This window comes from Condylura cristata, unplaced genomic scaffold (assembly GCF_000260355.1).
Source record: "Condylura cristata isolate star-nosed mole 26May11 unplaced genomic scaffold, ConCri1.0 scaffold00004, whole genome shotgun sequence".
NCBI classification, from domain to species: domain Eukaryota; kingdom Metazoa; phylum Chordata; class Mammalia; order Eulipotyphla; family Talpidae; genus Condylura; species Condylura cristata.
This window is the reverse complement of record NW_004567105.1, coordinates 10,845,176-10,860,747: the sequence shown is the minus strand read 5'-3', so window position 1 is coordinate 10,860,747 and position 15,572 is coordinate 10,845,176. Positions and strand designations below refer to the sequence as shown.

The 15,572-nt window shown below is 40.7% G+C and overlaps 1 protein-coding gene across 3 annotated transcripts in view; it reads right to left on the bottom strand.

Moving 5' to 3' along the window:
- IGF1 (insulin-like growth factor 1 (somatomedin C)) overlaps positions 1 to 14,226 on the bottom strand; it is a 65,723-nt gene extending 51,497 nt beyond the window's left edge. The window contains exons 1-2 of one of the 3 annotated variants that reach the window (XM_004675746.1): positions 13,945 to 14,226; positions 9,307 to 9,463 (exon numbers count right to left, since the gene is read on the bottom strand). In XM_004675746.1, coding sequence (XP_004675803.1) covers positions 9,307 to 9,463; positions 13,945 to 14,007 — 220 coding nt within the window. In that variant the 5' untranslated portion in view covers positions 14,008 to 14,226. Of the gene's footprint in view, positions 1 to 9,306; positions 9,464 to 12,116; positions 12,283 to 13,944 lie in introns of those variants that run through there. The other 2 variants (XM_004675747.2, XM_004675748.2) reach the window with 2 other exon arrangements.
- Positions 14,227 to 15,572: the final 1,346 nt, after the last annotated feature.

Here is a 15,572-nt window from a genome sequence, read left to right as displayed (position 1 = left end):
GATGAAACATGATAGGAAAGACACAAGAGGGGAGTAGAATTAAGGACATTGCCCTTAACCATGCTTTTTCACTCATAAGGAACTGAGAACTTACTTATTATGTGATTAAGAAGGGAAGGGTCACAAATGTAGACTCAGAGATAACTAGCTTCTTTTACATTTGTTCTAAGTGATAACAACCAAACTTCTAAGCACACCTTTTGTGCTATCTTATTTCTGCCTTCCCTCACTACTGCTAAAATAAACAAACACCATAGCCACAGAGGAAGGAAGTATTTCCAATACCTGTTATATATAGGCTCTAGGAAAAGTTTTTTATTTTTAGAGAAAATCTTTCAAAACCACAATGACTCTTGTCATTGCTAACTCTGGGCACAGGGCCACATACTCCTGAAAACCCAGTGAGTTTGTGCATTACTTTCATTCATTGCTTTCCTATCTCTCTGCTTGCTCCTTTTCTGGGGACTTCTGAAGTCCCCAGAACTAGCAAAGACATTGAGAACAAGGGGAATTTCATAATGTCTGGGGACATTGTTGATTTTCATGACTGGAGATTGGGAGTAGAAGCCAAGTATGGTGCTAAACCCTCTACAACACACAGGACAGACCCCCCCCAAACAAAAATTGCTAGCCTGAACTGTCGATGCCTCTTGTCAATGGCATTGCCTGGAGAAGGTGAGTGGGGGAGGATGAGTATGAAGTAAGATTTAAAAATAGGCTACTTGGTCTCACAAATTGAATGGAGACTGGAAAGAGGAGAAAGAGAGGAGTTTGAAACCTACAGTGTCCCAAAATGAGTTTACTGCAGAATTCTAACTCTTGGTGTTCCTTTCACCCGTTTCATAGATATCAGGAGTTGGCTGCATGCAGGTTGGCTCAAGGCAGGCTTTCTTAATCACTTGCCTCTGATGAAACACCCATTTCATCAGAGTAAATGGCACAGAGGTAGTGCCATCTTCCCAGCAATGGTCACAGAATTGACTATGATTGACACATTTTCAAAGTTTAAAAGGACCCTTCCAATAGTCTTCCTAAAATCTCATAAAGGCCACAAAGGAAAGAAGAAAGTCCACAGAGATTCAGAGTACTTGGTTGGAATCTGCAAAAAAATCAAGTGTAAATTTCTTTTGGCCTAGGGCTGTCAGAGAAATGTCCAGAATAAAGGCTGATCCAACAACTCTTCAGATTTTCCAGGAACACAACTTTGCTAAGTCATTCCAAAGTGGTTCTACCCAAGTCAACATTGGAGAAAGTGACCAAAGGGTCAGGATAATATAACACACAATGACCTTAAGTCTCAGACAAGCTTATTTAAGTAAAAGAGCCACTAAGAGCTGTAAACCTTAGGGTGAACTTGATTGGAGACCTCTCCTGGTCTATTAATGTACTGGCTAAATTTGACCTAGATATGGTTCATTGCTGCTAGAGATGAAACACTGCACTGGAGTCAGAAATGGAATCAACAGTGTCTCCTTCCACCCCTGCTACTAATTAGCTGTATGACCTTGGGCATGTAACTTCTCTCTGAGTTTCATTCTTTGTGTTGGACTAGATTATTTTTCAAGGGCTTCCAAGCTCATAGCAACTTCTATTTTTCTTTGAACAGTTAGGTTGTTTAAGAAAGATGTCTACTTAATCAGCAGGTTCTTAGGTGTCTTTCCAGGGACTTCCGCATAACTTCTTTTTTTCCTTCTTCTTCTTCCTGGAAACCCTTACCCCTGCAGAATGCCTGAACATTTAATGCAAAAGGTTTTAATTTAGAAGACTGTGTGGTCTCTGCTGGTTGCACAATTTCTCTTTGTGTCTGTGCTGCTGCTGATCAAATATTGCAAAGCCATTAATTACCTTACGCAGAGCCACGTGCAAAAGTTTTGGCCAGTGGCAGAGAGCAATATGCCAGATGTAAAGTAAGTGAAGGGTTTTTCTTGGTATTTAAGGTTCAGTGAAAAAGTAAGAGGGGCAGCTATGCCAAGAATGAAAAGCCAGAGCTTGCCAAATGCTCCTTTAAGTGGCTTTAGCCAATGTGAGACTAAACAATGCATTAAATAGGCATACAAATAACTGCAGTTACGGAATTGCCTGTCAAATAACGGCTCTTCGCTAGAGTTTAAACACGATCTCATATATAGATAAAGACAAACAAAATGTTAGGTTGTCATCTCCTTGGTCTAACAGCTCATAAGGCCTGTGCATTTGAACTTTGGAGGCAACAAAAAGGAACTCTCTGTGATGTAAGAGCTTGCTGATGTTTTAGAGAGGTGGAGGATGGAACTCTGCCAGGGCAGCAGCTCAGTGCAAAAAATGATTTTTTTGCCACCATGATTGTCAAAGATATCTGACTATATAAAAGCACAAGGAATTTGTAGCCATTATTGAGATGAATGAGTGATTTCACCAGAAGATCTCTTGCCCCTGTTTTCAGGGTGTCTGGGTCATGACATAGGCTGTGAAATCTGAGGAAGGCTGTTCAAGGGATGAATTTGGCTATGCATAGGAATACTGGAATGACACACGGTGTCTGAACAAGGTATAGGGGGGATCAGGAAATTTGAAGACTACCAAAACTCTCTGTTGGTTACAAAATATCTATCCCACCAGTCACTGGAAATCTGTGACATTCCAATACCAACGTCTTCATACACCTGGTTTAGTGATTCCTGAATAGCTGGTATGGTAGCCTGGCATCCAAATCCACTGTTGCTTCTGCTTCTCCCTTCATGACCAAGTTGGGGACTTCTCTTCCTGCCTGGCTCTCTCTCCGGGTTATGGTAAACTGTGATGCCTAACCCTTCCCTCTTCTATCATTGCCCACAGAGAAAGATGCTGGCCCACTTTAATCAGCTTCTTCAACTGGCCTTTCAGAAAACCAACAGAATTAGTAGCTGCAAGAAATGAAGTATTTGCGGTTTGCTGATAGAGGAAGAAGAAAACTTGAAGCTGGTCATACTGCCTATCATGGTTCACAGGTCTGCGAAAGTGTTCAGGTGAGTAGGAGTCAAGACTCTTTGAAGACTCGCACAACAGCAGTCTCTAATCGGAGGACTCGACTTGTGCAGCCTGGGGAAATTCTGCTTATCAGCACTTACTAATTCTTCTTTGGGAATTTTTCTAGCAAGTGTAATATAGGGTTATTTCATGGACTTTGTCTCATGCCTTCTTTCAGTATTCTGAATCAGTTGAGTCAGCCAGGGATTCCTGCTCTCATCTCTTAGAGGAGAACAGGGGATTGGGAAGCATCTCACTATGCCTATGCTATAAGTCTTTGCATCTTTAAATAACATGAATGGTTAAATTAATATGCTTGTTGGGGACAAGAGACCTTTATTTTAGTTCTGGATCCATCTTGTGAGGTAAGTCAAACTATCGCAGTGCCTTACATGACTCATTTGTCCAATGAAACAATAAATCTTGCCCTCCGAGATGGTGGTAAAGACAGAAAGAGAGCTAGCACAAAGCAGATTTTAAAAAGTAAAAATACTACTCAAGCCTAAGTCATTTTTCTTATTACTGATGCTATGGTATAATTGCTTCCTCTAACAGGTTTTATCAGCTGGCCCTAAGTAGAGAAAATGTGTGCATAATTTATTGGCATATTTCAAGATACCTTCACCTTTACATTAGACCCTGAAACTGATCCCAGAAAAGAGTATGTATAATAACTAACATGTAGATGGTCTATGTGCCAGGTGGTATTCCAAGTTAATGTGTTCTAATATAGTAACTCAATTTAATCTTCACACCAATTCTCTGAGGCAGGTCCCATTTTACATGAGGAAATTGAGGAACAAAGAGGTTAAGTAACTTGCTCAAGGCCACCCACGAAGTAAGTTACAGCGCTGGGATTTAAACCCTGGATTCTTGGCAGTAGAGACCATGTTCATGGTCTTGGATACTTTGCTCTCCTGTTTCTTATTTCTCCATCAGGGAGGAGATCATCTTGTAGAGCATTCAAATGCTGGGAAAAAAATGCAAATTATTTTCTAATTTTGCACAGAAGCTATCATTTTCTTCAGTTTTCTTGATAGCACACACTTGTCCTCTTGGGCATATTTAAAGAGTAGTAGCAAAATTTTAGGGTCAGTGTAAAAACTGTTTTTCTTTAAGAATATCTGTAGCCTATTTGTTTAGTGGTGCTAATGAGGCTCAGCCATAAGGTCAAACCCCACATATGTCAATTAGTTTCCAAAAGAAAAGCTTTTCCACAGACAGTGACTATACCCCTACTTTTGACCAGCTGTTATTGCCAGTGCAGGCTAATGGTACCCAGTCAAGAAATGCAAGTGGCACGGCCGAAACCCAGCCCCGTGCAGAGCAGTACTAGTCCTGGGGAAAGGTATATTTGAAGGTTGAAATTGAACAGTCTCTTATTTATTAATGGAAAGGCAGTAGGTATCAATTTTGGTCAAGATTTAGAAACCTATGGGTTCTTAATTGTCCCCTCTATTAAAAAAGGATGCTAAAAAACGACCTATTCTCTTGTCTTGCTGCTCAAGAGAGGGAACAAATGTAACGATGAGTGATGCTGGTTGACTATTCCCAGCAAAAAGAAATGGCAATGTGTCTGCATGAGGTATGTGCTCCTGTGGTTGGATGGCCTGCGTGACTTTGGTCATGTCTGAGCTTCCATTCCATCCGTGAAAGGTTGGAACCCAAGCTTAAAACAAACAAACAAGCAAACAAACAAATCCCCAATGAAGCTGGCTCTGTTTTCTTTGAGTAGGTGGAATCATCTATCATTGAGGATGAATAGAAACTATGTAAAGAAGATAAAGGAGACTAAATGTTCTTTGAGTACTATTTAAATCCAAGGTTCTTCTTCCTTGAACAGTACCAAGTCCTTGTTAATTACAACCCAGACTATGAGTCTGTTAAAGTTAGAAGAGGTCATTTACTTCAACAAAATCCCCTTGTTTTATAGACAAGGACATTTCAGCCCAGGAACCTTAAATGCTTGCCAAAGTCATACAGCTAATGAATGACAGGTCTGGGAATAGTTTTCTTAGCACTGTATTTCAAATGAAAGGAACTTGAGTTAATAGTAGTAACCTAGATCTAGGAAGGTTACTGCAATCAAAAGCAATGAAATTCATTGCAAAGTTTCACTTCGACTCTTTACGAAATCCATGAAGAATGCTGTTCGTTCATCCAGACCTGTTCTCAATAACTATGTACTGGAACTACATTTTACAAAAGCTATAAATCTGGAACAGCCGAAAGGCAATCCAACTTTCTTTTCTAATTGATTTACTTCTCCTTTTTCCCAGACCGCTGAGGTAAAGCATATACAGTTTATTTAAGGGACTGTTTATAGACTCTTAAAACTAAAAAGGACCCCAGAAACCTGCTTTTTTTGGTTGCTCTTAATTGGAACCATCCAAGATGGTTGGTGTCCATCATTTTTTAAAGTATCTCCAAAGAGAGAGACTCCACAAGCCCTGAAGCACATGCTAAAATGGTTAATCACCATGACTGTCAAAAATTCTATCTATGACAAACCTAACTTCTCCTATTTCTCTTGAAACTCTCCCTCTTGCTATGCTTCATACAAAATGAGGTTATAACAAGCCATTCCCTATGAGGGCCTCGTAAGTTTGGTAATAGCTAGCTCTTCCCCAAGTGCTACCTCCATTATGTCACCATTTTTCTCATAGGACTATGAAATCACAAAACTGGTTGATAGGCTCTCTTACTATGATGTATAGGGAAGAATCAGTAATTAGTTCTTCATTGGAACTTTCATTTCATAAAATGTCTGGGGAAGCTGCATTAATTATAGAGGAACTGCTCCATTTATGCTGGGAAGATATTCACAAACTAGATTAGAAGCTTGCTTCTACTATGTTCTTGTGAAATATGAGTTCATTTACAGTGTAGGTCCATCTATGCAAAATAAGCATGGGAAAACAATTTTATTCCCAACAGTTCTGTCTTCACGAGGGTTAAATTATAAAACCCTCCTTGTTAAACTTGCTGTCTTGACTAAAAAGCTATCTAAAAACCATTTTCTTTTAGATATTCGAATTTCAGACTAAGATCAGACACTGCCTTCCATCATTAAAAAAAAAAAATCCATACCTTCAAAATAAATTTGAAGCAGCTTAAAATAAAAGACACAGCTACCATGAACTAGGAAAACAAGTAGAAAAACAATAACAGGAGGCAACTGAGAGAGGGGAGAAGCAGGGGAAACGGCTTTACTCAAAATGTATTTCCAAAACTATAAATGGTTAGAGTTGATATCTTCACACACAGCAAATCTCAGGGGACATAAAGGAAACTCAGTAAAATTTGTTGACAACAGTTAATGCCGTTAAGAATAATTGGCTCAGACACAGAACAGATTGTCAGAGTAGCTCGGAGACAGAGAAAATGCAGCTTCAGGTCACTGTTAGTATACATTGTATTCAGCTGAAAAAAGAAAAACAGTTATATCAAATAGCTGGGTAAATATTAGGTGAGAATTGTCCAAAGTACTTGACAAATGTAATTCTTAGGGCTATAAAGACAAACAACTAATTCTATCCCATTCAACTGGATTCAGTTCCATTCATTTCAATCAAATATGAGCCACTACATACCAGCCAGGCTTTGGGTTAGATATTGGGATTCACTGGTAAATAAATATAGCCTTTGGCATTAAGGATGCCATTGCGAGGGTTGTTCCTGGTTAGGTGATTGCAAAAAGTGGGACAAAATAGGAAAAGAATAAAGGACTCTAATCTACTCTCCCAGAATTATTTTTTCTATTAAGATATTGATAAATACCTATGTGCATCATTTTAATTTCTCTCCCCACTAGGTTGTAAGTTCCTTTTTAAAATTACTTAATTTTTAAGTAGCATTGTTTTACACCCTTGCTAATTTTTTGGCAGTATAGGATTTCTCCCCTCAAGTGTGGTCACCATAGCTCAATTGTGAGTTCCTTAAAAGCAAAGTCAACTTCATTGATGTAGAAGCAGCTCATTCACACCTAGCACAGTGCCTCAGACTTAGCAGAAGCCCCATTAGTAATTTGACTTGAAGAATTTAAAAGACTAACTATTCTTAGACTACTTGGCTAGAAAATCAACCAGAATACTTCTGTCTATGAGGGTCTTTGTCATTCAGAGAATTTACATAAACATGGAGTTCTAAAAGGAAGAATTGATGAAACATAGATGCCCAGTGACAATACTGTAAATAATACACACTTTATAAAACCATTTTCTGTTCAAAATCATATTGTAGAATTTCCATATATAAACTTCTCCTGTCAAGATATTAAAGCAAGTTGCTAAAGTTAAATAAAAGGACACTTCCAGTGCTATGAAAATGGTTTCATATCATAATTGTCCAAATTAAGTAAAATGAACTAGATCATATTCATAAACATATTCATATAGTGACTTGGGACTGGATCTTTCTTTCCTTCTTCTTATCATGCGATGCAAACATCATAGCCCTACATGAGGATCCACTTTCTGTGCATGAAATCCTGGACCATGTGATTTTGTAAGTAATTCACCCTGTGCATAACAGAAGACACTTGTAGGTTCGGTGACTACTGGGTGAACTAGATCAAAGGAAATTGCACAAAAGAATTACCAAGGTAAAACCCAAAATCTTCTAGAGCATAATATGTGAAAACTACCTATTTAATTATTTAAACCAGAAGCAGCAAAGTGAAGAATAATGACAACCCATCACTGGGTGATACTGATGTGACACATTTACTTTTTGCACGATGTTTTAAAGTTAAAACAAGTCTGCTATTTGAAGAGAACCCATCCAATGTATTCACTCACTGCACTACAATAGAGAATCGGGTAAAATTGCTTTATGGCCTAAAGAATAAAAGAATTCATTCAATTAAAGCATTGGTTGGAAACAGAGGGTGGGGAATTTGCCCATTTAATTTGTAGCAAGCACTTCTCAATCTCTGTTTAAAGATTATTTGTTGTCAAAGCTATGATGAGGTCAACCCATATCCCCTTTCCATCCCAGACCACTATACACAAGCCCCTCCCCCTAGTTTCTCTTTCTTATAGCCTTCTCTGGGAAGATGATAGAGACTTGAAGTGTATGACTCATCACAGGAGCAAATCAAAGCTTATTAGGTAACAGAGGTAATCTGACTATGCTTGAATGATACAAACCTCCAGGAATGATTCATGCCCACTGAGATCTGAGTGCCAGCTTCCTGGAGCTCTCTAAAATTCCAAAGAGTTACACAGCATGAACCTCTGACTTTACCTTCACCATCTTGTAATGTACAATGAGATAAATACCTAAGAGGTATTCTCCTTGACTTCTGGTTGTGAGATTATTTGCAATCATTGGCCTGGTGTCTACTTTTTATCGACCATTGACTTTTAAATCACCTGAGACCTATTTATGAGGTAAGTGATCCTGAACTCGTCAGAAACCCCTTCCAGATGGAGGCATCACGGGAGCACCCCAGAGTAAGAAAGTAGTAACAGAAAATCAAAGTCTGATGGCAGAGAGGCCAAGTTGGCATGGCACTTCAGTTTGCATTGAGAAGGAACCCAGGTGTTTAAGGGGTGCCTCGAAATGAGTTCACCTTCCATCTGTTCAGGGTGATTTCACATTGTTGGGAGACATCTGCAAGTGCCTTTCATTCTGTTTCCAAGTCCTTATGAATGGGGCAGAACTTACTTTTTTACTCCAAAAAATAAGCACCTAAAACAGACCTGTTTCAGGCCCTCCCTGGTGGCGCAGCGGGTTAAAGCACAGCACTAAGAAGCTAAAGCCACGTCAGCATGAGTTCGATCCCCACCCTGGAGGTGACCCACATGGTGCAGCAGACCTCCCTTGACCCACCCGCTGCTTCCCTTAGCAGTGTATATCGTCAGTCAGTCTGTTCTGCTCCCCACTCTGTCTCTGGTGAATCCTCTCACTGTCCCTGAACCTCTGACCTGTACCCCAGTTCTGTATGCATAAATAAATCAATCTTTAAAAAAAAAGGCCTATTTCCCATGTGCTTATTGGAGCCCACCAGATCTCAGAGACTAAACCTCTACCCCCAGGGTGGTTATTTTGTCCCCTCTTTGCACGGAAATGTTGAAAATGGGGAGGGTAGATAGTTGTGGGAAAGCTCAGCAGGAAGTCGTTAAAAGACAACCGGCTAAGGAGGAAAATTCCATCCTAAATCTGCAAAAACTGCTCCAGCCCAGCAGAAACACTGTTTCCTTTAAGGTGAGGAATCTCAGTGGCCCAGGCCGGCTGCCAGCTCGGGCAGCCATTCAGTTATTCACACACTCCCTGCGGTTGTAAATCCACAGAGCAGCGAGAGGGAGGGCTACTTACTGAAATAAAAGCCCCTGTCTCCACACACGAACTGAAGAGCATCCACCAACTCGGCCCCGCAGAGCGTCTCCGGTCCGGCCGTGGCGGAGCTGGTGAAGGTGAGCAGGCACAGGGCCAGGTAGAGGAGGTGCGAGGAGGACACACTGTGCATCTTGACCTGCCGGAGAAACAGGAGGGTCACGTTTCCTTCTTGGTCCTTGTCAGGGGACAGGGGGAGAGCAGGGGTGAATTGATCCTCAGTGTTCCAGGCCTATCATTAAGCGGGGCTCCCCTGCGCTCAGAGCAGCCCAGTGCCTGAGAAACCGTGGGGTGTCATGGCCTGAGCACAACTTGGCTTCAGTCAACCTGCGTTTAATCCCCTTGGACTGTGGGACCTTGGAGAAGTCCGTCCTGAACTCCTGGATGGGTTCCTGTTACAACTCAACTCAGTGAGACAAAAGGGCTAGAACCATTTATTAGGAAGGAGGCAGTGATGTAATTGCGAGGGGACCCCATGCTATTCCAAGATTCTGGTCAACCTTTCACGTTATCAAGAGTTAAATTGTGCTCATTCCAGACTTGGGACCAAATAGGTTTTATTATTTAAATTCCCTTAAGATTGACCAACCACATATGGTATATGCCATCATTATTGTCCAGAATATTATATTAACCAGCACATCACCCCCAAGTTAGAATTTACTATGGCTAAAAAAAAAAAAAGGACTTGTAAAAATGCTATGTAGTGTTAAAGGCTTGTTTTTTTTTCTTCACTTAAGTAGAGAAAATGAGAAGGACAGAAAGAGATAATGACAGAGAGATAGAGAGACAAAGAGTAATTGAGAAAGACCAATAGACACACAGAGATTTCTTACCTGACGAATATCAATAGTTAAACAACCACAAGTGGAAGTGAAAAAACACATACAAGAGAAATGTGAAGATATAGAAATGCAACTGGCCCATGCTAAGTAGATCTGGCTCCTTCTGCATACAAAAGCTCCTGGTGTCAAGTTTAATATCAAATCAACACACGTGGAGAGTATGTTCCATGAACAGGGCACTGAGTTCAAAACCTGCAAAAGTCTGCATTAATTTTTTTTGTATTCAAAGGAATGTTGACTTCATCTCTTTGAGGGACTTATATGTCACTGTGTTCATCTTATAGCAAAACATACCAAGAAACTTTTGGTTGGCGTGACTTGGCATTCCTGACCGAGGTGGGCTTCCTGCGACTCAAGCCCACCTGACTTTAACAGGGAGACACAATGCCAAGGAGGTGTTTCCTTTTCCTATTTTACTGCCTAGGACATCAAGATGTGGTTTCTTTGGGGAAAGTGCCAAGATGAGTAGCTTCATTCTCTCACCTGCATGTACTTTCAGCAACACTGGAGTCTCTACTAAGATTTTTAAGCGAAGAGCCCTATTGACACGGTCACAGAGTTACCTTTTAGTGGAAAGCTGTCACTGTAAAAAGACACTTTTGGGAACCTTACAGTGTGGCAGGTCCATTCAACCCCATCACCTTTAGAGAAACAGATCAGTTATTTCTAGTCACCCCCTTACCCTTATGAACTCTCAATGCCCTGGCTCGCCCTCAGTGGGAAAGTTGCTACATCAATTAAATTAAGATTTCCACTTTTATTTTGTGGCTAACTCTTCAACTCAGCAATTAGGAATAAACCCTGAGTCCCCTGACTCTGGTTAACATAATGTAAATATTTAGTTAATGTCTGTAAAACAGTACAAGATGAAAAGCATCCTCTACTTGGAAATCATCAAAAACAATGAACAAAAAACAGACTAGCAGGTGAACATTTCTTCCATTTGCTTCATAAGACCCTCAATAAAGCCAAAGTCAAAGCCAAAGCCACTGGGGACCAGGCGATCATCCTGTGCTCACTTTTCAGAGTAATAAAATAAATGTCAGTGGGGGGGTGTCCAATTTTGAAATATGGAGTGGAGTTCTCCCAACTGCAATCTATCCAATCCACCTTGATTTCATCGCTCTTTTCAAAAGAGCAAACTCTTTGGGTCTGACATTGTTGCACATCCACCCACAGTCTGGCAATAGGTCAGTGGTCAGTGCTAGAATATACATCATCCACTCCTACTTCTCCTTCTTGTTGTGGAGTAATAGTAATGCTGAAGGCCAAGTACCTGCCTTCAAGTTCTTCAGTGCTGGTGAAATCCAGGGGGGAAATTTAATTCACCTTAAGCTTTAGTGAATTGAGAACTTCATTAGATGCTCAAACTATATTTTTAATAGTTTTTCCTGATGCAACACAATTCAGTTCAACAATATAAATCATAAACATTTAAGAAAGTAAGATTTTTATAGACTCCTCCCCCCCCCAAATATGTTGCCAGATAAATATCAGCACTAGTTCTAGGACAAATAGAACCTTCAGTACACTTTCCTTTAATTCATGGAACAGTCCAGTACACCCAGAGAGACCAGAGAATTTATCGCATTATGCACCCCCCCAAAAAAAAACAATAATGAATTTGCCTAGGAGTTAATCTTGAAAGAAGGGGTCCCATATGTTCTTTACTCCCCTGGCCTTTTATTTTGCCCTATACAAAAGCACTGAGGTGACAGAAAGGAAAAATCCAATAGTGGAAAAGGTAGGGAGAACCAGAAAGAAAGAAAAGTGAAAAAATGAAAAAAAATTGAGAGCACTCACTAAAAAGTCATTCACGTAGCCAAAATTTAAAAGACCTTTCTTTTTATATCTTAAATTAGTAAAAAACAATTGAATCCAGATGTCTGGGCAACAACAAAAATGCCCAGCAAAATTTGAGGGCAAGAGTCATAAGAAAATACTCACTGTAGGTGTAACCATTTTTGTTTGTTCCAGATCTTTTACAGCAGGTCAGGGTGGGTATTATGAGACTGTTGTGAATAGAAAACTGAGGACTTAAAAACATGTGCTGCTTGGTGGGTGGAGTTTGTGAAAAGCATCTAGTTACATTTGGACATCCTGGCAGGTATGCTGTGAGGCTGTGTAAACTGTCTTTTGTCCATTCAAACAAATTGCACAGCTGGGATTTGAGTCAACCTATTCCCGCCTCCTCCCCCCCCCACCCCAATCAAGGCACCAGTCTCCATTGTGTGCTCATTTTGGCCAGTTCGGACAGTGACCCAAGCTTCAGTCCTCTATCATCTTCTCTCTGACTCAAACCCTTGCAAATACCTTGCGACCCAGAGTACAATCAGCATGTGAGTTCAGGCTCCAGGCAGGACAACTTCATTCACAGAACTACATTTCAAAGACCATGCAGCTCCCTCAAAGCCCTTCCTACTCTAAGCACAGGAGAAAGCAACAACTTACTGCCAGCTTGCCTTCGAAAAAAAAAAGTTCAGCACACACAGCATGCAAAGTGCACTTGGAGACAGTTTTCCAAACTTAGAATAAATGCAAGATAACCTGCAGCCTCTTTCACCATCATCTAAACAGGGAAAGGAAGCCCCAGCTGCTAAACCACATAATCTGCATGGGTTTGCATCGTTGGCTTCATTTCCTTTAAGAGCAAGGTGGCGGGCAATCTGTCTTGGCATCTCAAGGACAGCAATATCAGGTGCTTTACAGGGTTGTATCTGTAACTCCCAAGTCACTTATTTGTCTAGGAAAAAATCCTAGCGGTAGAGTAGCTGAAAGCAGCGAATGAATGCTGTCCTGAGTGGCAGAGACACTTTATGAATTGAGCACTCAGGCAATTGCATAGGAGAGCCAGTGACAGCAGCTTAAAAGTGCTTGCAAATTGGAAAAACACAAGTTTGGAAGGATAGAATTTTGCTGAGAATGGAAACTTAAACTAGAGCCAGTGACTGAAAACAAGAAGTTGGTCTATTGACAGCGGCAGCCAAATTCACCTAAAGAGACTTTACAGCACCCAAGCATAAAATCTGAGTTTTACAACACATATCCCCGAGTCCAAACTTCGCTCGTGAAAGTCCTTTTCAAAAGAGAAAAGTTGGACAAGCCGTTGCTGAGCAAGTTTCCGCTTTCCATATACAGTATGCATTTGTTTAAATTCCCCGAATATGCAAGGTCAGCAAGAGTTGTCAAGGAGTTCTTTTACACAAGAGCATATTAAACTTCACTAAACTGAGCATTAAGTGCAGAGAGTTCCGGGACCTTAGCTCCAAAGATCATACTTAAAAGCTTTAATATAATCTACATGTAACTCTTTGTATGAGGCATGCCTTATAATAAAAGTCCTGACAACTTACACACACACACACACACACACACGTGCATATACACACGGACACAGTCTTAAAAATAAAACATCTGCACCTGCAAAAAAAAAAAGCCCCAAGTCCAAAAGTTCGTATTTCTGCTCTGTAACCCTTAACCATAGCGAGGATTTAAAGGAATCTTCTATAATAACACCACTGAAGCCCTGCAGAAGTGGAGGATTTATCACAAGTACCTTGCAATAGTTTCTCTCATACAGATATCTGTGCAAAGGCATTCATCTCCCGGAGCTATTTTTCCAGATCCCACAGAATTGCATATTCAGCAATTTATAAATAACTCCCAGTTCCGAAACAATGAAAATTCTAAAGTGAATAACATTTCTAGGCAGAGGCAAACAGTACACAATTTAAATAAAATTCCCCAATGACTTCAAAGAGTAAGAAATATTTACCTTCAAGAAATCACAAAAGCAGCACTTAAATAATTGGGTTGGAAGACTGCTGATTTTTCCCATTGCTTCTGAAGTGCAAAGTCTGGAAATGAATTGGTTAGCAGGAATAATGAGGCAAAAAGAAATCCAGAGAGATGGGAGATGTTGAGAGCAATGTCACATTTCAATTTTGAGGACTTTATTCCATTGCGCAGGCTCTATCTGCTCTGAATTTAGCAGTGACAGTGAGATTTAGCAAACAGAAGAGGGATTTAGAGAAAATCCTCACATTTATCTACAAAACACAGACACAGTAGACAGGAAACAGCTGGGGGAACATTTGCCTTCTCTCTCTCTCCCTCTTCTGGCAAAGTTATCGAGTAAGGACTTTTTTGGGCATGGTGACAAATAACATCATACCTTTGCATTTTAAAACTAGAGCACAGAAGCATTTTTTTCCCTTAAAAGAATGTGTGTTAGTGACAGGGTTAGCAGACATTAAAACACTGGTGCTGCCACAGAATATAAGAATCTATTCTCTGATTAACTTTCTACCGGCCACGGAGACGCACACACACAAACGCACACAAACGCACACACACACATCTGCTCACACACCTTATCGATATTAAAGGCATAGACACGGGGAGGGGTGAGCAATTTTACATGGTAGAGCAAATGCAACATTTCAAAAAAAAAATGAAGACAAGACCACCTCGAGCGCAGACCCGGTGATTTTAACCCTGGAATGACCGGGACAAACTAAATTGGTAAACAGCCCTGGGGCGACCCCTCGTCCTAGTTGCCAAGCAAGGGAATGATCTCATTTCCTAGAACCTAGAAAAAGGGCAGGCAGCATGCAATTGGCTCCCTTTAGGACATTGTCTCATGCTTTTTGCCCACGACAGGGCAAAGACTTTGCTGAGTTTAAAGCCAACTGAAAAAATAAAATAAAATCTTTTTCTTCCTTCCTCTGCTCGGCTGCCTGTCACCTCCACAGGGGAAGGGCACCCGGGGGGCAAATTATTTTCCAAGTGTTCATATTTTTCTGCATAACTTCAACCTATGAGTGTGTGCATTTTCTTTCTCCAATTTTTGTGTATTCTAAATAACACCAGCTGGCTAGCAGTACCCTCTCAAGGGTTATGATGTCATTCCAATCCCTCAACTGGATGAGTGGCCGACACCATGGTCCAAGCCAGCTGTTTTGCTATTTATAATATATACTTGCCTTTGTCATTGAGAATCGAGATTTGATCTTTCATCGATACAGTGTGTACCGGTTTCTCTTTGGTTTTGTGAGGTAGTAAATAAGGAGGTAGATTATGAAATAAGGTTGCAAAAGGGCAGCTCAGACATATCACTTTCCCTGGATACCTAGCCAGGCGTGGAGTTCCAGGATCTTTATGTTGTTGTGGCCAGGAAGCTGTTTGCCAAGGTGAGCGTCCTCCCAGGAGATCCAGGTTATTTTTGCAAGGGGGTTTAGTTGAGTCTCTGGGTGCTTAGTAGCAATGTTTGTCCTCCAGAAAGAGTAGTTGGAAATGTGGAGTTATGCTTTTTCCTAGGGACACTGTATTTCAGCTTCATTTAGAGAGCACCTACTGCGTGCATAGTTGCAAGCCGTCCTCAGCTGAGACCTCGCTGGGAGG